The sequence below is a fragment of the Cibotium barometz genome, chromosome 14, assembly GCF_041138505.1.
Source record: "Cibotium barometz isolate CiBa-2024 chromosome 14, ASM4113850v1, whole genome shotgun sequence".
NCBI classification, from domain to species: domain Eukaryota; kingdom Viridiplantae; phylum Streptophyta; class Polypodiopsida; order Cyatheales; family Cibotiaceae; genus Cibotium; species Cibotium barometz.
This window is the reverse complement of record NC_141059.1, coordinates 38,964,565-38,987,559: the sequence shown is the minus strand read 5'-3', so window position 1 is coordinate 38,987,559 and position 22,995 is coordinate 38,964,565. Positions and strand designations below refer to the sequence as shown.

At 41.1% G+C, this 22,995-nt stretch overlaps 1 protein-coding gene across 1 annotated transcript; it reads right to left on the bottom strand.

Moving 5' to 3' along the window:
• Positions 1-17,690: 17,690 nt before the first annotated feature.
• Positions 17,691-18,889, bottom strand: LOC147632001 (F-box/kelch-repeat protein At1g16250-like). The gene has a single exon (XM_086808558.1). The coding sequence runs from the start codon at positions 18,887-18,889 to the stop codon at positions 17,801-17,803; it is 1,089 nt and encodes a 362-aa protein (XP_086664684.1). The 3' UTR covers positions 17,691-17,800.
• Positions 18,890-22,995: the final 4,106 nt, after the last annotated feature.

The following is a 22,995-nucleotide window of genomic DNA, read 5'->3' as shown; positions in this document are numbered from 1 at the left end:
CCACACCACACAGGAATGTATTCGCATTGCAAGAATGAGACAGGAGCGTGAGCAGCAAAGGGGTGGAGTGACTCCACAAATGTATCAACAGTATACTAATTTTGAACGTAAGCCACCGATGGCACAAGAGCAAGCACGACCTATTCTTGGAGCTCAACCTCCTGCTCCTGGGACTGCTCCTGTGAGGGTTGTTGACTACGACAATTCAAATATGTGTAGAGACTTGGTAAACCCAGGCTATGTGGAGGAGGAATATGCATCATATTCATCCAAAGAAAATCTCTTTGAAAGTCCCGCATATCCAAGCCAAGCATTGGCTCAACCAGGGGAACAAAATTCTTTGATGTTGCTAGGCGGCTACCAACCTAGGACTCCAGGCCCCTCAGGCCAATGGCAGCAAAGGAAAGTAGAAGCCAAACTAATGGGTCCCTGTTATGAGTGCGGAGAACCCCATTGGGCTCGTGATTTTCCACATGGCTCAAGGCAAGCAGCTCGATCCAATACAACAGTACCACAGTTTCCACCAATTGAAAGATATTGTCTAGGGTGTTGTGTAGAACACTTCCCAAAGGATTGTCTGCTGAAACCACATGAGGAAGGCACCTCTCAACCCAAGGTCTCACTCAATTTTGTAGGGGCAGTTCCGTCGCCACCTTCATCAGAGAATGAGGATGTCGTGCCACTTAGAGTCATGACTAGATCACAGACACGAAATGCCGAAATGCAAACTGATGAGACACCTCAAACTAGGGATGCAAAGGCAAATCTAGTGGACAAGACCCTACATTTCAATAGAAAAAGAACCACTAGGAGGAAAAAGAACTGCAACAAGCAAACCAAGAGTGTATCCACTAGTTCTCAAGAAGTCTCTATACAAAACATGAGGGATCAAGCTTTTACATCCCAAGAAGTGCATGAGGAGCATCAACCTCAACCTGGGCCTAGTGCTAAACAAGATGAGGCTAGTACGACCGAGGATAGTTCTGGGGGTTCTGTTTTTGTGGATAAGGTGAACGAGACTCTAGATGCCATCATCGATGCTCATAGAAGTCACATTGCAGCTTTATCTGAGCTACCCAAGAAGCTTCAAGAATACCCAAACCCTCGTGAGGAGAAGATAAATCTAGCTGTACATCAGCAACTCATTAGGGAAGCTCAATCAATACTTGAGGGCCCACCTCCACCTATTACTCGGGGCCCAACCTCTCTTAAGACAACATTAGAAACCATACCAGAAGTGTCATCAAGGCGGGAAATGAAAAGTGAGCTCATCTCACAATCTCAGAGCGAGAAGTCTGCAACAATTGCCACCCCATTGAAAGAAGGTATTCTGCCTCCACCTAGTCTTGCCTTCCCATGCAATGATGAAGTCATTGATGCTAACGAGGACATGGCAAATGAGATGTGGGCAGCAGTTCATGAGAAAGTTAATGAGAATATGTCCTCTATTATTTCACCTCCATTCTCTGAGGTGGATTTTACCAGGAGCACAGAAAACAACTTTAGACGCCCAAGCATCCACCAGGAGGAAGTTCAAACAATTGTTTCTCTTAGAAGTAAGCATACAATGAAAACCTTACCATCATATTTGGGAGAATATGAGAACTGTTCTCAAACCTTGAGGATACCCTCCATGCATAGAAGGTTGACAAAGGAGATGAATATGGGTATCGTGCAAGCTATTTTGTCAGCACCAGTGGCTTGTACCTTACCTTTGCTTGATTTGATAAAGCTTCGACCTGAGTTGTGGAATGATATTGCCACATGTTTGTCAGAGCAGGTATTGCTACAAAAGGGTCACCATCATTGTACTATACACCCTGAGACAAAGCATGTTATGCCAGTTCCTATCAACAAAGTAGGAAAATTTTGTGAGGACGATCAGGGAAATGCTACCCTTCCATTAGAAGTGCGAAAAGTAGCTTCAACTGCAATACTTTATAGTGGTGCAGGAGTGGGCATTGTGACAAGGTCCATTTGGAAAAAGTGGGGCAAACCAGCTATTAGGAGTACCAGGATGCGCTTGCAGCTAGCAAATGGAAGCTTAGAACATCCCCTTGGGCTACTTGAGAACATATTGGTCACCACATGTGGGGTTGAATATGAGCACACCTTTGCAGTAGTGGATTTTGGAAAACATCCAAACTATGAAGTGATATTGGGTAGACCATTCATGCGACAATTTCAAATGATTCAAGATTGGGGATACAATTATTTGTACCTCCGACATGATTCTGTCATCACAAGGGTCAACCTAAAGAATCACTCATATCGTGATGTAACAAGGTCTCCAATAGATGAGTTTGATTCTGCTTCATCTGAAGGCTCAAGAGTTACATTGTCAGATGGGCGAGAAGATCTGTGGATGTGTGGAGCCTCATGTAGGGATTTCAACATTGAGAGACTTAAGGGTAATCGAAGTGTATCAGATGAGGCATACATTCCACAACCCTTCCCTGAGCACTTAATTGATCCACTAGAATGGAGTCATGTCCTTGCAACATTATCGACCTGTGCTTTACCTAAGCCAATTCAATTTTGTGACTCAGATGGATATGACATTATTCCTATACGAATGGTACAACCACGTGACCTTCTAGATGTTTTGTACTATGGGGATGCATCCACAACAGCACTGCATGTAGAGGAAGTCTCTGCTACTCCACGAGCTTTATCATGTCAAAAGGGTGGTGTTTCTACCTTACACAACCCACTTTCAAAATCTGCTCTTGAAGCTCCAACATAAATGATGTGGATAATCGATGAGTCCTCAAGTGAGGGCCATGGCTGGCATGTTCCAACTACTCTAGTCACTGCTCAAAGAAGGCCAGGCAAGAAGGAATTATCAATTTGGCTACCCAAAGATGCGTACAAACTGGTACCATTTAGCCTAGTTGCTAAGCCTTCTAAAAAACACATCTTTCCCAAGCCTAAACCTCAGATTGTTACTCGTTGGGTCCCAAAGCATGTTCTTAAAGCACAAGGCTATTATGAGGGTGCAACAGCAATTTGGCTTCCTAAATGCCATGGTTTGCTAGGGGTAAAAGAGTGTATCAATAAGATTCCAAAAGCCACCCTTGGTTTTCCATATCAGTGTGTAAGGAAATCAACACAACCTCTTCAAGATAGGATAGGTGGTTGTAATAGCACCTACAAATCTCCTGGTGTTGACCTTCCCAAAACATGTATTGAAACACCAGTTGTCCCAAATTCTCCTTGTTACACAATTCCACCATCAACTTGTGTACCTAAGACAAATCCAACTTTCCATGAGGCTCCTTTGAGCATAGATTCTAGCACTTCAATGCCTAAATCATCTTATCTTGCTCAAATTCCTCGACAATCGCTAACCTTCCCACCTCTTAAGAAGGACATACCCAAAACCAAGGGTAAGGCATTAACACTACAATTGAAGCTCTTCGGTAGATCAGTGTTTGAATAGTCTCACATTTACTAATATGGTTCCTTATGCCTTTAGAGGATTGTGTTCTTTTTGAGATGATCTCCACCACCAGTGCAAGGGTAAGCTCAGTGACTCCACAATAAGATCAAGAAGCCAGGGCACTTTTCTCCCACTGGGTTTTTTTCCCTCGGCTATATTCGGTGATTGGCACCAATAACAAATTTTATTCCTTTCTTTTCTTTTCTTGTTTGTTAATAACCATTTTGCAGAGATCTCAGCTAAACAAGAGCATACAAACACGCCCCAATAGTCCACCTACCGTGCACACAAATTAGGAAGGGGGGAGACATGCAATACCTACAAAGAGCAAAGAGAAGCAATCTACACAACATCAACGAGCACTACAACATGTGTATTCAAATCATAATCTTTTGTTCTTTATGTGCTTTTAACTTTTGGATATATTGTTTGCATGTTCACACACAGTTGGCTGGTTTAAGTTTTAAATTAGTTATTAAAATGTGGTGAGTGATTTCTAGATTCTTAGAGGACTTAGTAGAAGGTATTTCTATTTGAAGACGGTGTAGGATATATACCAACGGAGTATGCCAAGTTCTTATGCTCTCGAAGTATATTAGTTATCCCTAGTGGTAGCTACCTCTTAGGCCCTGGGCTAGGTGCTAGGATTAATAAAAAATTCACGAAAATCATGACCTAAAAAATATATACAAGTGAATCGAGACACGACGTGTCTACAGCCATGTGGAATGCTTGGTAGGACCTTGGGCTGTCTCGCACCTGAGGGCCGATGCCTTGGCTTCCATGGAGTGAACACTGACGTCTAAAAGCTTCAGAAAAAGACCTTCAAGGACTCTATGGCCTTGACAGATGTTGGTAGCACTCTGGGGTACATTATGGACCCTTGAGACCGATGCCCTCATCTTCATGGGGTACTCCTTATAACACAAAAGAAAGAAAAGGGTCTGTCGCCCTTGAGATACTTAGCGGCCTTTAGATTCTCTTGGCGGAGGTCTCTTGGCCATTGCTTGGGTCTCATTGGGATGGAACCTTCCTCTTTACTCATCTTTTACACACACATCAAAAAAAAAAGGTCCAATCACCATTGCTCATATTTACGAGTAGGTTTGCCACTTAGGAATAACTTAAATACTTGTAGAACATTGAGACTACGGTCATAACCTGTGGTGTGGGAGTGGGCTTAAGAATAATCCCACATGGGAAGTTTTGGGAGTTTTAGAGTTTTTGTATAAAAAGTGGCTCATTTGAGAGCTTATGTACACATTGGGCTAAACTCATGTTGGAGCTCTCTGAGACTAGCTCTCCCTCTTTTTCCATAGAGGTGCAAGCTCTTCTCTCTCCCTCTTTTTTTGTTAATTCAATGCAATGAGTTGATGTTTGTCTCTCTTCTCATGTCAATTCTCTAGTGTGCATGTTTCTTATTGATAGCTTCAAGGTTTGTGTGCATGCTAGGGAAGTGAGTGTTTGAGAATGAAGAATGCTTTGATCTTGTGTATGCAATAGCTTAGCTTTCTTCTTGTTTTGGATGCATGAATGAGTGGGATGATGAGTGAGTGAGCAATAGCAAGATTGAGCTTGTGTGTGTGTTAAGTCTATGTCAATGGTAGTAGTATTCTTAGCATTCTCTCCATCAAATGGATAAGCTTTTGTGCACCGGTACGGGTTGAATCCCTAGCTCCGAAAGGGATGCAAATCCCATTGGATTGAGCTACATGTGGATCATACTACTCTTGCTACAAGTGAGAGAGTTTTCCGTCTCTCCACTTCCTTTCCCATGTGTGAAATATTAAGTCTTTGCTGAATAGCCTGAAATTCCCCTTCAGTGGGAAGGTTGGATTCATAGCTTTTTGCATCCTTGTACATCATAAATAATGTCTCGGCAGTAGAAGGGAACTCATTGTCCTTGACATTTGAATCCAATAAGAGATACTTATCCAAACCTGGATCCACAAAATCTTCATCTTCCTCAAGATTATGTGCAATGATGGCCAGAACGGAGTACGATGGGAGCTCATTACGTCGGAGGGATCTATAGGTAGTATGGACTCTCTCCCAACTTGTGCGGTGGAGGTAGCGGAGGGTGTTGGTTATTCGTTGGGGTGGGTAGGGGTAAGGGCATAGACCGTCCAGTATAGAGAGGTTGATGGTGTTGTTTTGGTCAATGGGCTGCTACACAAAGCAGAGGAGATGGGACTAATTGATGAGGTTAGCTTGGAGGGGATGGGAAGGGAAGTCAAAGAAGATGGTGGGGTGGGTGAATGAAATTTGGCCTTGAAAGAAGAAGGAAGCTAGGAGGGCGGGTGCTTTTTTTTGGTGAGCAATTACATGCGAGCAGTTTTGCGAAACTAGCAAGCAGTTGAAATCGTAACACATAGGTACCACTTGTTCCCTACTCTCTTTCACTGTCTCTCACTCTCTCTCTCTCTCTCTCTGTCTCTCTCTCTCTCTCTCTCTCTCTCTCTCTCTCTCTCACCCACACACACACACACACAATTCACATGTAGACTCTCTTTGCAAGATATCGGTAAAAGTCACAATCTCACTTCTCAAGTAACTGTGATTGGTTGAAATCATGACACATAGGACATTTCTCTCTCTCTCTCTCTCTCTCTCTCTCTCTCTCTCTCTCTCTCTCTCTCTCTCTCTCTCGATATTGATGCATGTAAACACTAGCACATTTCACACTTTTGCAAGTATTTCACATGTAACACATAGGACATCTCTCTCTCTCTCTCTCTCTCTCTCTCTCTCTCTCTCTCTCTCTCTCTCAGGACATTGACACATGTATACACCAACACACTTCACACTTTTTGCAAGATATTGATAAAAGTTACTTTTATAAATGAGAAAATGAATACAAAATCCATGAAAAACATCAATAAATATTTTTTGCAACCAATGATATGGTCATCTACATGATTCATATTCCATGTGAGGCACCAGCACTACTTGAAGTTACATGATCTTGCTGGTTTGTGTTGGGTCATGGAGGTTCCCCCAATTCTGATACTGATATGGGTTGGTCATGTTAGGTTGTGGTATACCATAAGGGTACTACCCCACTTGGCCACAGCCCAATCTGAACTCTCAAAAGATACCACCGCTTTGTTGACCCCCCCACAAAACTAACAACACTAATGCTCCTAACAACTCTAATAAACACACACATGGCAAGCACTCTTGATAGTGGGTACCTAAAGGCTTCTCGCAGCATTATGAAGATACTTCCACTTTGTGGATTCCCTGACAATCCACTTCCCATACTAATATCCTGGCAGCAACACAAACTCCTCATCCATCTCATAGGCAACCAATTCGACAACCCCAAGCCCACACGGTATAGAAAAAACGTCAGCCTAAACACTACACAAGGCCAAACCATCCTCGCTCATACCCTAAGCATTGCCCAACAAACAACTTCTCAGTGGATCCCAAAACCTCTACTTTAAGCTCAACATGACTATGAGGGCAATCGCCAAATTTGGGTCCCCAAATCATCAAGAAACAAACTCCCTACTCTTGTCACTCTATAGTTACCAACCCTGGCCTCCGAGCTAATACTGCACATGAGAAAGGGAAGCAAAAACTTCATGACGACCCCTTGCCCCCCCAATAGAAGCCGACGGTCCATAACGATGATATACCCTCAACTTCAGCTACTCCCCACCCGTCATTATCAGGCTACCTCAGAGTACTCCTACTCAGCCTTTAACCTCTCCATTCTCAACTACTCCCTCGTTATACAAGCCTCTGAACTCCCCACGACGATACCAACCTTGCCATCACTTAATTAGAACCATCTCCTCCATTTAGCAAGCTGGGCAGGGAGTCATTACAAAACCCGTAATGGGGTGCTGGCTACATAGCCAAGGGGTACAAAACCTGTTTGCAGGGTGCCCCAAAAAAATCTATTTGCCACGGCCTTACCAACTTTTCCACGGCCGTACCATTATAAACCTTGCCGTACCAACCTTAATTCCACAGTCGTACCATTCGCATTCACACTGGATGCCGTCAAACATGACTGTACCACTCAAAGTGGTCTGTTGAAATTTTTGCCCTTTCTCCTCAAGATACGAATGAGCAGAAACGATCATGTCTTCGATGTAGAAATTGAAATTAAACATGCGTGAGATTTCAGGATGACGATAATGCTGTTGAACTTTATAAAGGAAGTCGAACAACTTTTCATCTGGGGTTTCTTGAAGGCCAGCATCAGACTCAACCTGAATCCCGAAAGGTTCTATCTACAAGCCAGGAAATATGTCAGGACGACGAAAGTTCTGTGTAAGATAATAAAGGATTAGGCAAGATCAGTATAACGCGGAAAGCGTTGGAGAAATCTCATCGACATCTCTAGTCGCGTTGTAGTAATTTGATGAAATATTAGTGAGAAAATAAAATTGCAAGGAAAAATGTGCCAAAATCACTGCAACGCGATATGTGTGGGAAAATTCCCAAGGAGCCCTCTCTTCATGCTATAGTGATTTGATGCAATATTTCAAAGGCAATGATGATTGTAAGAAAAATAACTACAAGAACGACAGTAGGACAAATCACTATAATGCGATATGGATGGGAGAGTTCTCACCAACTCCTCTCTTCGCGCTGTAGTAATTTGATCAATTATTTGTAAGAAATAAATCCACTTCTTAAAAATCTAAACGATGAGATCTTTGAAAATGCAAAAAAAGAGCGACAGTAGGACAAATCACTATAACATGATATGCTTGAGAGAGTTCGCACCAAGACCTCTTCTCGCGTTGTAGTGATTTCAAGAAATTTATGTAAGCAAATTACCATTGTGGGCAAAATCACTACTACAACACGATATGGGTACGTTAGTTCTCACCGAGATCCCTCTTTGTGTTGTAGTGATTTGATGAAATATTTGGGAGAAATAAATTAAATTCTTAAAAATCTAAAAACAACAATCTTTGATGGAATATTTATAAAACAATTATACAACAATGAGTGATTATTCCACTTAATCACCAATGTTTTGTGCTTAAATTGGTCTCAAATCACTGATATTGAAAGAACGCGTAGTCCAGTCTACATGCAAGAATTTTGGCATTAATATGCTTTTGCAGGCCTCTGCCGCCCTATGATGTTTTGCAAGAGGCTGCAGAAGACTAGCTTGTCGAGTTTTTTCAGGATAGCTATGTCCTACCGCGCATGCACACAGAATCAGTGTGATGCCGAAAGACATGAACTTGCTTTGTTTGCTCAGGTTCAGATATGACACCGTACGCTGGAGCCCGTCCTACTTAGTGACAAGAAAATGAAGGGGATTTTGAAAATCCCGCCTTTGACGAAGAAAGTTAAGATCACAGAAGTGACAGAGGCTAGTCATTCATGTGACACAAGGCTCAACGCACAAAGGATTGGCGACCAAGCCAGGATGCAGGAGCTCCAAGAATTGCGACTGAAGAAAGCGCCTATTTGGAAAATGCATAAGTCGAATGTGAGAGCTTTGAGTTATTTTGTCCCCTTGTTTCACGTTAGACTTCCGGTGCGAGGCACCGCACAATTTTTCCCTTTCGATGCGGAGGAGATGTCAACGATAGAATTATCATAACAGTTCTAAGGTTTGCTGCGTCCTTTTCATCATGTTGATTGTAAAGTGGGTTGATTGTCCAAAGTAACTAATATAATGTAATTTTCTTGTGCAGCTTGGTTATATCAAATCTCCCATTCGATGTTCAAAATCGTGTATATATTACAGATTTCCTTCTTTCCTCGGTTCTTACAGCACAACATACTTCATTGGTTGATGTATGTCCGTGGTTTAGTTCGATAAATTTTGATGTAGCTCAAATAATTCTAATGGCATACAATGAAGAGTAAGTGACATGCAATCTCATTTTTAGTCTTAGTATTATGACCTAAATTTACTATATATTTTTTATGTTACTTCTGATACTCCTAATTGCATGTTGTAGTTCACATTGGAGTTTGATCCTTTACGATATAGAATCAAAGACTTGTTACTTGGTCAATTTAGGTGAAGAATTCCATGGCACCGTGAGACAGTAAGTCCATACATTCATTATTTATATATCGTAATGAGTTGGAGAGAGAGAGAGAGAGAGAGAGAGAGAGAGAGAGAGAGAGAGAGAGAGAGAGAAGGAGAAATAGTTAGAGAACTTTCAGTATTGACAACAGTATTGTTTTGTGCAGATCGGTTAGAAAGCTAATATGTGCTCTCGAGGCCATAATCCAAGACACACTGCTAGAATACACAAGGACTGTGAGATACAGAGTCCCATAGCAACAACGGGATGGCCATAGTTGCGGTTGGAGACAACGCAAAGTTGTTGCTACACTTAGTTCTCTCGTTCCCCGCAGGAAATGTAGGCATGCTCCCTTTTTTTAATGATATCTTACTTTCCTTCCTCATTCTTTGACGGCACATGTCTATTTTTTTGGCTTTTTGTAGAATCCATGATTATCAGAATACTCCGATGTGGATTTAGGGTTGTTCAGGGAAGAGGCTATTGAGCATATTATTGTCAACATTCATAGCAGGCCGCCTAATATCCCTGTTGCGTTTGTGCCCCCTCCACCACGGCCGCGACCAGGACCACCGCCACGGCAGTACCTCCGAACACAAGTTGACAGGTTTGTTGTCGAGCTTCCAGAATCTGATGAATCTGAAGACGTCAATTTAGAAGCTTCAACCCCACAACGACAGCAAGCTTCAGTTCTAGAAGAGCAACCATCCCAAGAGCGTCCAGAAGAGCAACCAACCCAACAGCGTCCCGAAGAGCAGCACCCCCTCAACGACAAGACTCATTGCCCCAACAATAAGAGTCATCCCACACACAATAGCACGCTTCGTAGGAAAAAATAAGAACATGCTATCAATGTTTTAAACATCCAATAAGAAAATGTAGAATATTTATCTTAGTTTCTATTGCTCTAAGAAATATAAAATGTTGTCATGATTGATGTAACTATATGCTGTCAAAAATACATTTATCTCCATTTATCTCTATGTGATGGTCATTTGCACCACGAAAACTTGCTTCCTTGTAATGTCTTTACGTTTGCACCACGAAAACTTGCTTCCTTGTAATGTCTTTACATTGAATGATCCTTTCTTTTCTCCTTGGTCGTTTGCACCACAAAAACTTGCTTCCTTGTAATGTCTTTACATTGAATGATCCTTTCTTTTCTCCTTAGTACCTATTTCCAAAAATCAAAGTAATGTATATAAGTAAGAATGATTATGGCGTAATTTTAGAAAGAATACTTTTTTGAGGTTAGATTGAACAACATACCTTATGGTCGTTGCACTTGAACACATAATCATCAGGTACTTGTAGGTCATCCTCATTTTTTGAGTCTGTTCTCACTTGACGCAGTGAGATTTTCGACCTTATATTGAGTACTGTCAAGAGCTCATGTTCAAACCATACCTCTAATAACATCAATGGATTTTCAATGTCATCCTCCAAGTCCTGATCAATTGCTACAAGTTTTCCATTGACATAATGCCATCTCATATAATGAAAGGCCAAAATAAAATTCTGGGAGCCAATCATATATTTACAGACAATAGATTTCCTATGGATTTTGCAGGTACCCATTTAATTCTTTCACATCCCAATTTTGACCTAAGAAATCCAAACATTTCTCTGATTTACAGGTAAACATTGATGATGTTTTTTTGACCTCCTTGTCATAAAAGAAGTCGACAAAAACATGCAATGGCATAAAGACAACGATTTTCACTTGATGATTTGCTACATTTGGTCTCATACACCTCTGTACGTCTTGGTATATCTTTGATCTAAAGCACTCACTTGTTTCTGCTGTTGGTATGGGCCATTCTGGACTGTCCAATGAAGGCAATGGTAATGCTTTCAAAGATTCATAACCTGTAACACTATGAGGTGCCATGTAAAATTCATTATAAAAGAAAACTCCTCTCTCTGCCAAAGACCTGCTTGATGTTTCTTTGTATAGCTGCTCACCAATAGATGCATGAAAACATCGAAGATTCCCACAATACTATCTATAGGCTACCAGTCAACCAAGTTTGAAGGATATATATCTATACAGACAAATACAAGAGGAGCAGAAGTATAGAAATGAAACACATTACATAAACATAATGTAAAAACATTTACTTACGGTTTGGTCTATGGAGTGGGATTTCATTAGACAAACGTTGCAGACGCAGTTCTAAGTGCATGTAGGCATGTTGTATAAGGACTTCCTTAGTACTTCTACCTATGTCAAAAGTTTGAAGTCTTGAACTCTGCCTTTATAAGTGTCAATAAACTCATTCTTTGTTTTTTTTCGCTTCCTAGTCTACAACATAATCCAACTACCAATAGAGATTGTGGTAAGAATCCACCTTTGATTATCCATATCAAAACTGTTGTATACTATAATAGCTCTAGTAGAGGAGCAAGAACGCCTAGGACGTCTGGTTTCCATGGAAGCAAATAGAAAATAAAAGCAAATGTAAGATGGAAGAAGATGAGATGACAGAAGAGAGAACCTCCAAAACGTGCGAAATTTTTAGAGAGATATCCATTCATTAAATGACCTAGGAATGAAGAGAACATTTCAATTTTTTAGAGGAAAAAAGCACTTTTATTAAATGAGCTGAACGAGATAAATTTTTAGATTGAAAACCATTCATTAAATGAGCTGAGATTTATTAAATGAGCTGACAACACTCTAATTTTCATATATATTAAAGAAATGACATTATAACGTGTAGTCAAATGCATTTCGTATTTCTTTGATAACAATATATTCACATAAAGAATATATGAAAAACATCTAATTATCAAAAATTTCATTACGGTGGCTCTCTTCCTATTGGTCGAAAGTCTCTCTCTCTAAAAGAAAAAGACCCAAAGTTGAGTCCAAAATTCGCCTAATGCTTGACCACTTCTGTGCATACTACTGTAGTAGTGATAAGATGGTTGAGACTTGCTATACTGATGATGAGTACGCCTTAACATGCAGCATGTTGAGCAATGATCTCCATATGTGCTTCCACAGAGATGTAGATCTAATGTTACAATGCAAATTTGCCCTTCTCTGTTGCTACTAGCCATTAATGTTGGTTTTGAGTAATCTGTGCAGTCTTTCTTGAAGGTTTTCACACTCAAGAATCCTTATATGCAAGTTAGGCAAACCGTGTGGTGTATGGGATACACTGGCTCACACCAGTGAACTGGGTTCAATTCCCAACAAGGCCATACTTGTAAACATAGTGTGTTATCCAATAATTTTTATTTTATTTTACACTCGAAATTGTAAAGCTTGTATACTTTTGTATCAACTATTCATCAACATGCTCTTTACATAATACTGATGCTCAGATCTATAATAGCATAACATGCTATACATTCCTTAATGAAAATGTGTTAAAAATACGGTAATCTAGAGTATGTGCTTGTAAATAATATTTTCTCAACACTTTTCTTTCTTCCTTTACTTCTAATACATCAAGATTTATACTAATCTGTGTAGATTTGTACTACTACAACAAATTTGTACATCAAGATTTATACTAATCTGTGTAGATTTGTACTACTACAAACAAATTTGTAATCTTTGTCCAACTTCTTTGTAAGAAAGATCAAGATTAGAAAGATTTGATCAAGAATAGTATCAAGGTTTGATTTCAACACAAATAACTTTGCATAATCTGTAAACTACTCTGTTCTGTATTGTAGATCTGCAACAAAATTATAATATGCATTGTTATCTTCAGCACTGTTTTTGAATCTGCACAGTAAACTTTGTTTTATATACTTCTTGAAACTGCACTAAGCTTTTGCACCAATACTTAAAAATTTGTTAAAACCTGCATTGAATCTGCATTCAACGTAGCTCTCTGCAACTCTGCAAACAGAAATTTAAGAACTTTACACACAAAAATCTATAATACTTTGCAAAGCAACCTTAATTTTCTGCACAACAAATTGTACTCTACATAAACTCTACAATCTGAATACTCTGCACAGTAATATAAAAATCTGCAATAAAAATTTACACAGTTTCCAACAGTCTTTGAAAATTGCAATGAAATTTCTATAAAACGGCTTTAGCAACCGAACTTCTTGCAAATCTGCTCCAAGAACTCCAAGATTTAGAAAAATAAAGTAGAGATAGAGGCTTAACGAATTAATAATTAGGAATATAAGCTCTCTAATCAAGATAATGCAAGAAATTCACTAAAAACTAGTTGCTAAGATCTCTGCAAACCCTAATTTTGAAAATTAAGAAAATTTTTAAAAATCAAGAAAATTTTTAAAAATCAAGATCAAGAAGTTCAAGAAATCAAAACAATGAAAGGGATTAGAGTTCTAAAAACAATGATTAATATAAATTCAAAAATGATTAAGAAAACTTTCATTGCTAATCTTGTTAAAACAAGAAATTAGTAAATGTGAAAAACTGTGTAAAAATCAATTTCAAAAATGATTAACACTAATCAAGATTAAGAAAATACATTTCAAAAAGCTAAATTAACAATAATCCAAAATTGATTATCATTAATCAAGATCAAGAAAATATATTCTGAAAACTGAATTAAACATAATCCAAAAATGATTATCATTAATCACTTTCTAAGAGAAGTAAGGATCTAAAGCCAAGAGCTATGATACCAATGAAAGAAAGGTGCTGGTAGATTAGCTTAAGATTATCTTATTTAATCTTGATTAAAGAAAACAAGAAAGATTAGCCCTAAGAAGTATGGAAAGTAAAGTGTAATGAATATCATAAGATGTCAAAAAGATATCAAGGTATCAAAAGGCATCAAAAGGTACAATACTCCTAGAGCACATACCTTTTATAGTCTCCAAGACCCATGTGTCCTAATCCCACATGTAAATGACTCTAAGCCCATATACCTAGGCCCATCCCATGACTTTGTTACATAGGGTATCGCAATAAAGATCTCCGATTTGCCAACACACTTAAATTTCTACAAGAATCACTCATAAGTGATAGGGTAACCAAATCTACCTACTATGATAGTTATCTTTCGAATTTGTTCCCCTTTGTGTGAGTGTTTTGAGGACACCAAGGAGAAGTTTAGGGATGTTGGGTGACAATAGAGTGGGTGGAGTCTGGGGTCTCTTGCAGTTTATGACTACCCACTATTGTAGATTTGTGTGTGTGTGTGTGTGTTGAGAGAGCCAAGGGAAAGAGGGACGCGAGGTCTGTTTTGGTTTATATGACTATAGCATTGCGAATCAGTAAAAGAGTTTTTGAGTTCACAATTTAAAAAACAAGGACATCCATGTATTTACTATCACATGCAAAAGCTCTCGGAGTCTTCTTTCAGCCCTAAATACCATCTTGAAACATTCTCTCGAGATTGTCACCCACACTCCCCAATGCTTTGAGAAATATGACAAGCACGCCACCCAGATATCTCATCTGGGCGAGGCACTTATGAAGTGGGTGGCCACGCCATTCACAAGCTCACACACAAAGTGGAGCACAAGCTGCTCTACTACACCGAGCCGTGCTACTGTGCAATCACAAAGTCCGTAGTGGTCACACGCTTGGAGCAAATTGGACTTGATGGTTTACCCACAATGGAACCTTGGGGACTTGGCCTCCTCAAATGTCTCTATTTCATCGAGACTTACAATGCTAGCGAGGCTACCATGCAGGTGCTAGATTTAGAAGACGCTTCCCTCACAATGCACCTCAGTCTCAATTTGGTCAAGAATGCTCTCCAACTCCCTAGACTTGAGTAGCCCTATGTTCACCACAGCCATGTCATGAGACATGTGCATTATACCTTCCAAGGCCCCATGACCAAGGATGGCGTGGAATGGCACATCACCCGTCAAGAATTGGTGATGCCAACAATAGCCCTCTTCTTTCTCCTCACCACATGTTGGTCAGATCATTTCAATCACTCCAACCTCTCCACCCTTGCCAGATTCCATCAGGATAAAGTGCATACAAAAGAGAAAGAAGAGAGAGAGACGGAGATAGCTGAGTATTCAATATATTCATATGGTATAAAAAGGATGTACAAGTCCTGCAACCATCGGCTGTCTTGGAAAAGGTAATCACCTAATCTATGCCAAACTCTTAAGACCCAATCCATGGCCGGAATGAACTATGCAAAAGTCTTAAATAAGCTTTGGAAGATTCAGTGGATTGGCCGACCTACTCTCGGCCAAATCCTTGAACCCATAAAACATATTAGTTGGAGTCGGCACCAGATCCTCTCCATCATTGCTGGCTGACAACCCTTCCTGGTTCATTCCACCATCTCTTCCTTGCCCATGCTCCTAAATCAAGTCCAAAATCTGGTTCTTTATCTTGTCTTTTATCTGTTGCCCCTCAAGGGTCATCAGCCTGCACATGTCTTGCACATGACATCCCCCTCTGCTAAACTTGACGACGGGATTCCAACTTCTGTTCTTGGATAACCGTCATCATTCCATTGTCTATTCACGGAGTCCCAGACCTATCATCCTTCCCTCTCTGGCAACCTTTTCACTGAAAACCCGGCCCGATCTCCAAATCCACTACTCTGATGAAGATCTATGCGTCTGTTCCATCATATCCCCTATCCCTCCATGCCCCGTCCCTGAATTCTGTCTATTCACGGAGTCCCAAAGCTATCATCCTTCCCTCTCTAGCAACCTTTTCACTGAAAACCCGGCCCGATCTCCAAACCCACTCTAACTCTTATCAAGATCTATGCCTTTGTTCTATCCTATCCCCTATCCCTCCATGCCATGTCCCTGCACACTTGCTTTGGTCTTCTTTTCCTGAGTATTGAGTCTGGCCTCCTGGGAATTTCTTCCATGGCTTGTGCTCCTTTCCTTGGGCCTCGTACTTGTGCACCTTCCTGTACCTTGGACCTGTGCACCTTCATCTCGACTAAATGAATGTTTAGCCTTGCTCTGCCTGATGCTCTCATACCAATGTCACATGCGAAAATCTGGGAGTCTTCATTCAGCCCTAAACACCATTCTAGAACATGCCAATACAAAAGGCATACAGAAGAGAGACGAGAGAGAGAGAGAGAGAGAGAGAGAGAGAAGTGAGTATTCAGTATATTCATATAGTACAAAAAGGATGTACAAGTCCTACAGCCATAGGCTGTCTTGGAAAAGGTAGAAATCACCTAATCTATGCCTAAGTCGAAGACCCAATCCATGGCTGGAATGAACTATGCAAAAGCCTTAAATAGGCTTTGGAAGATTCAGTGGACTAGCCGACCTGCTGTCAGCCAGATCTTTGGACCCATAAAACAAATTAGCTGCAACCGACACCAGATCCTCTCCATCATTGCTGGCCAACAGCCCTTCCTGGTCCATTCCACCATCTCTTCCTTGTCCATGCTGTTGTAGAACTCCTAAATCTAGTTCTTTATCTTGTCTGTTATCTGTTGGGTCAGCCTGCACATGTCTTGCACGTGACATTTACAAAGTAGCAGGTAATGACAAAGCGCAACAATAATTTCCAATCGGCTTTGATGAGATTTCTCTAAAATTTTGAATCAGCCTTCTCTTGCTTCACAAGGCTAATACACTAATGAATAAAGGTACACCAAAGTTTAGGGTCTGGACATTACCCATCCTCTTAGTCAAATCAAATTAAACTTCAAAATTACAACAGGGCACCACTCAACAATCAAGCATAAACACATAACTGGTCAAATGTCACAGAAAAAGTGTTCTCGATTCCATGCTCGAAAAATATTGTGATGAACTTAATGGACCAACCAACAATGGTTCTTGTGGCCAAGCTCAATACAAGACTTCTTTTTTTCCACAAATGTTACTCGTTAGCCAAAATAAATACAAATCAAAACAACTTCAGCTTGAAGTTTTGCATTAGAATAATTTTAGTACCTTTCTCAGGCTGAGCATAGCATAGGCGCTTCCTTTCTTAGGCTGAACATACCACTAATAGAGGCTCATGAGAAACTTCATGGCTGTTTTTTATTAACTAATAGAATGATCTTTTTCCGGAAAAAAAAAAGAGTCCCATGAGGACACTCATAACAATTACCTCCCCCTCTCCCTCTCTCTCTCTCTATCACATACACACACACACACACACACACACACACACATGTCCATGCCGCATTCATGGTGTTGCAAAAACAAAACAGATTTAAAAACATGGATTGAAAACTCATCATGTACGCGGTGTTTGTACCTGCAGCTTGTCCTCCCTCTCTTCGTATGACTGCCCCTGCCGTTACATGTAAAAAGTGACACTTCTTTGATGCTATATAACCAGCATTCATTGATGAGCTTTGCACATAAATGTAAGAGGCCTCATAACCCCTGTACACTTTATATAACCTGGGTTAAGTGCTACTTATTCAAAGCAAAACTAGATAGTTAAGATGGCTGCGTCCCAAGAATATGGGCATTGCAAAGACACTCTAAGAACCTCTCCTGATCGTGTCAACTCAATGTGCTCATCCTCTTCCTCTGGTGAATGCTCCATCATCAGCACCCTGTTCTCAAGGCCATAAAATGCTGGGGTCAGGCTCTCGCACTCAAACATAAAGTGTGTCGCATTGTCTACGATGCTGATGACTGGGTTCCACTGATGAGTGTTAGGATCAAGCTTCACAATCTCACATACAGATTGAGGGCCATAGTCTAAATCCTTGAGCTTTGCCATATAGAGGGCTTCATTGGAGCCTGCCGTGACAATTTTGCTGGGGGAGAGTGGTCTCACCCCATGAAGAAGGTGAAGCATCTGAGCTTCGTCAGCCCATGTGCTCGAGACAGGGCTGTACGAGATGACCTTTGGCGTACGACCATCGTCGTTTGAGATGCAGCCCTTGACAAAGAGCTTGCCCCTGTAGACCCAAGAGAAATCCAAGACCATGGAGCAGGGCATATCTGGGATCCTTGACCAAGTGTTGTCCTGGATGTCGTACACCTCTGCTTGAGTTCTGAGGCCGGCGCTATAGCCGCCAAAGCCACCGGCGACATAGAGGCGGTTGTCGATGATCCCACATGCGAATTCTCCCCTGGGGAAAGCCATTGGGGGGCCTGTCTTCCAGCTGCCATCACGGGTGTCGAGTATGTGGAGATCGCAGGAAACTTTTTCGATGGTGTAACCGCCCAAGATGAATGCCATTCTACTGTGGCCGACGCATACACGGCCATCGAGAAAGATGCTCTCCGTTACAGCCGGATTTGTGAAGACCCTCTTCTTTCTAGCCCCTGAGGCGGTGTCGACTTCTACGCACTCCAGAGGGCGGGGACGCCCTTCTTGCACTCGAATCAGAAGCAGAGACGCAGCTTCCGCGAAGCCCAAGCTTTGGCGGAGGTGGTAGAAGGAGGCACTGCTCAGGAGATTGCGCCAGGGTGAGCTGACGCAAACGAGGGTGCGGTGGGCGTCGTGGGGCACGCGGGCGACGCATTGCAGTGCGAGGTCATCGGGCAGGCCAGGGATGAGTTCCATGGCTTGCACCGTTTCATATACATCAATCAATATATATTCACTTTTTCACCATTAATTAATTAATGCGCCCAGGCTAGAAAAAAAAAGCTTACGATTACAAAAATAAAAGAATTTTCCAACCATAAAAACACACAATACATAATACATGGCAATTTTTCAATTGCATTAAAAAAATGCATAACAAATTTAAAAAACAAATAAAAACTTACGATTACAAACAACCTTACACATCTTTTAAAAATATAACAAATTTAATTTAAAAAATAACAATACTCTACTCCACAAAGTCCATTGAAAAAATTGCAAGTTGACAAAAAAAAGATATATTTATATTACTGCAAAAAAAGGATTTCTTCTCTTTTACGTTTCTTCATAAAAGGCTATTTATACATATGAGGAATACATATATACAAAATGTTTACATTCAGATGCATATATACAAAATGTCTACATTTAGAAAATGATCACATCTTTGGTCTTGGACTACATATATACAAAATGTCTACGTTCAAATAATGATCACATCTTTGATCTTGGGCTGCATTGAGAGAGGTACAAAATCATGGCATTTGTTGATAGCCATCTTTTCCGGTGCATACTACATTGATCTATACTTGTTCACCGATGCATTCTACACTGATCTATACTTGTTCACCGATGCATTCTACATTGATCTATACTTGTTAGAAAGATTCATATTGGCATCATCAAGCTTATCACATCTTGGAGATGTTGATCAGATTGCTTTGACTCCCAGGCTCACCATCATCTTTGATTGCTTCTATGGGGGACTGGAAAATACCTCAAAGAACCATTATCCAAGAAAAAAATTTGGTAAGCAAGACCAGGTATCACAAGAGCAAAAATAGGTGTCCCTACAAGAGACTGACGAGAGTTAAACGCAGATGTTGTTAGTCAAATCCATCAATGGAGGTTGTTTCGAAGCTATCGCTCACGTCTAATAGTAACAAACCTTAGAGGAAGCACTTGGGCACAGTACCAAGTTAACATAGAGAACCACTTTGTATAACACATAGAAGGACGAAACGAGCAGAAGAACGAAAGGACCAGAAGAATGAAACCATGAAGATGAGATGCGCCCCACAGCCATGCATGGGATGCCTATGATAACTATGTATATGACCCTAAACCCTAAAGACGACATGAGCCCCAAACCCTAACTAGAAACACACAATAAGGTGTCCAAACACAATAAAAAACCAAGAAGTAACCGTAAATTGCATGCATGGGAAGAACCAATCATCGATAGACTCAATCACCAATGGTGGAGATGAGAAGGCGACGTAGTGGGCATGCAACATCGAGAAAGTAAGCCATGTCTACAACACCATCGAGTCGGTAAAGGCGAACCAATGGAGAGACAAACCATGAAGGCAAAGGTGGCTAGAGGAGAAAGCACGGAGATAAGCACCCACAGCCATGCATGATTAAAGTTGACGAGCCCATGACAGCCCATGATAACCACAAGCAACATTGAATCTAGCACCCTAAACCCGAGCAACCGTCACAAAACGTAAAGATAATAGGCACCACAAACCCTAACTAGAAACATGCAAACAGAATCGAAAGACCAAGGAGCAACCGCAAAATTACAAGAGAACTAGGTTGACAGACTCTATCACCACACTTGAGACGAGTGTTGAGAGATATAATCGCGGTGTTGTGTGTATGTGGAAAAGCACCCTAGAGGTGCAAGATATGTGTGTATGTGGGAAAGCACCTTAGAAGTGCAAGATATTGTGGTGAGATGGAATGCCACATGTAATATTGTATGGTGTGTGAGTGTTGACCAAAAGAGTGGAAAAGGAGTTGCCACATGGATGATGATGTGTAAAGTGGGATAAGGCTAGAGAGCCTATATCATTGTATGGTTCATTGTGATATGCAATACAAGGGAATAGTGTTGAGTGTGCAATCTCTCTCTCTCTCTCTAGTCATGGAGTTTTTAGTGTGGTTTAATCCACCTTAATCTTATGCTTAATCTATGTCCTTCACCATGACCAATCCCATTTCTAGAATCTTAACATGGTATCAGAGCCAAATGGGCTCTTGGTCATGGGTGACTATTATGTATATTAGCTTGTTTGTGTGTTTGTTTGATTAAGCATTATTTTCAGCTTATTATGAAAAAAATTATGCACACTCATATTATCATTTGGATTTGCATTTGTGATGAGGATTTGAGAGGAGATTTGCATTTGTGAGGATTTGAGAGGAGATTTGCAACAAGGAGGTTGCATAGAAGCTGCCCAAGAGAGTTGCAAATGAAGTTTTGCAACAAAGAGAGCTTGATCATCATCAAGAAAGCTGAAAATGGAGATTTCAGCATTATGAAGGCTATGGAGTCTTCATCACCGTCAAGGAGAAGCTGCCAAGAGAAGATATGCTGCTGATTATGCCTCAAGAAGGTTGGTTTTGTGAAGTTTTGCCTCAAAGTTTTGTGTTTGAGCATGGAAAAATGCTCAATGTATAAGGGTTGCTCTATGGGATGAGAAGATCCCATGGTTCTTTGTTGCAAATGGGCAAAGAGTGTAAGGAGGTGCAATCTTATCCAAATGAGGGGTAAGATAAGGAGTTATGGGCTGAGAAAAGAGCCCATGATTGGGCACACCAAAGAGGGTGATGCTTGTTGAGTTTGCTCACAGATTTGAGCAAAATTGTGGAGGCCAATGAAGGCCATTCATTCTATTTTGGCACCTATGGTTTCAAGAGAAACCACTTGAAGAGAGTACCCTTAAAAGACTGATTGTATGCAATAAGGAGCATGCACTTTTGGAGTTCATTTGGGAGCTAGCCACAGTCATATTGAAGGCTGTATGTAAACCTCAAGAGACGGGTTTGATGGTTGAGGCAAAATGACAGTAGAGAAAAGCTCAATGGAAGCTCAACAAAGGAAGGTATAGTGGACTAAAGTCCAAATCCTAGGTGAGCCTTAGAGTGGAGTGAAGGCTCACAAAAGTGAAGACCAGCACTGTGGCGGCAGAGCCACTCGGGAGAAAACTCATGTTGAAGTCTATGAATAGCACAAGCACGTGGTGCTTATTGATGTTATGCTGCAGGTTCTAGGAGGAGTTTTTTGCTGAAACGCTACACGAGCAACAAGGGAGTTTGCACAGTGCCTGTATGAAAGCAGTTCGAGAGAGGGAGCAATGGAGCGCCGACAGCATGAGCTCATGCGAAGAGCACAACACAGCTTAAGTTGTGAATAGAGAGAATGTGCTCACAGGACCTAAGGGTTGCGCCATTAAAGAAGAGGCATCATAGCCAGTAAAGAAGAAGGCAGCATAGTACAGGAAGTCAAGCGAACAATCACTTGTGGCTATGGCGGATATTTGCAGCGCAAAAAGTCAACCAGAAGAATAGTCGAGAGGAACGAGAAGAAGACCCTATGTGTGGGTCTGAATATAATATGCAGTAGAGTACACTGGATATGGCGGCTGGAGTGGAAGAAGCGTAGACTTGCGACAGTGGGAACGATGTAGAAGACTTGGAGCTGGCTGGGAAGAGCTGTTTAAGGTCGCCATGGGAGCTGCTCCCTGCGGTAAGAAGATAAGCCAGATGGGGTCCCACCGGCGCTGGGTGCTAGCATATGGAGCGTAGAGGTTATGGCGGAGATAAAAAGCAGGTGGAACATGCTAATTATGTCACCAGCAGCGGCAGTCTGTCAACGTGCAGAAATCGGCAGACGTGGAGGAGAGTTGCTTGGGTGCATTCAACACTCACTAAATACAAGGCATTTTTTCTTATGCTAATAAAGCATAGTTAAAATCTTTGACAAGAAATTGTTTCACACATAGTTTTTTGTTGATGAAGATGTTCACACACACTTGGGTCCGCTGCCCGGCTTTGGCCAAAAAGGCTTTGTAATTATTTAATTTCTCACCCAAACATGATGATGGATAAATCGTCCACGAGCATGCGTGCTCAAAACAAAAATTTTGTAATCATCCATGGTATGAGGGTAACCATGCCCGAGCTCACCGAGAAGCTCAAAATTGTTGTTGTGATGTGTGCAAGAGCGATGCACGTGTGAGGTGCATGCACATGGGTTGGATCCCTCCCGAACTTCCATGTTCAAATCGGAC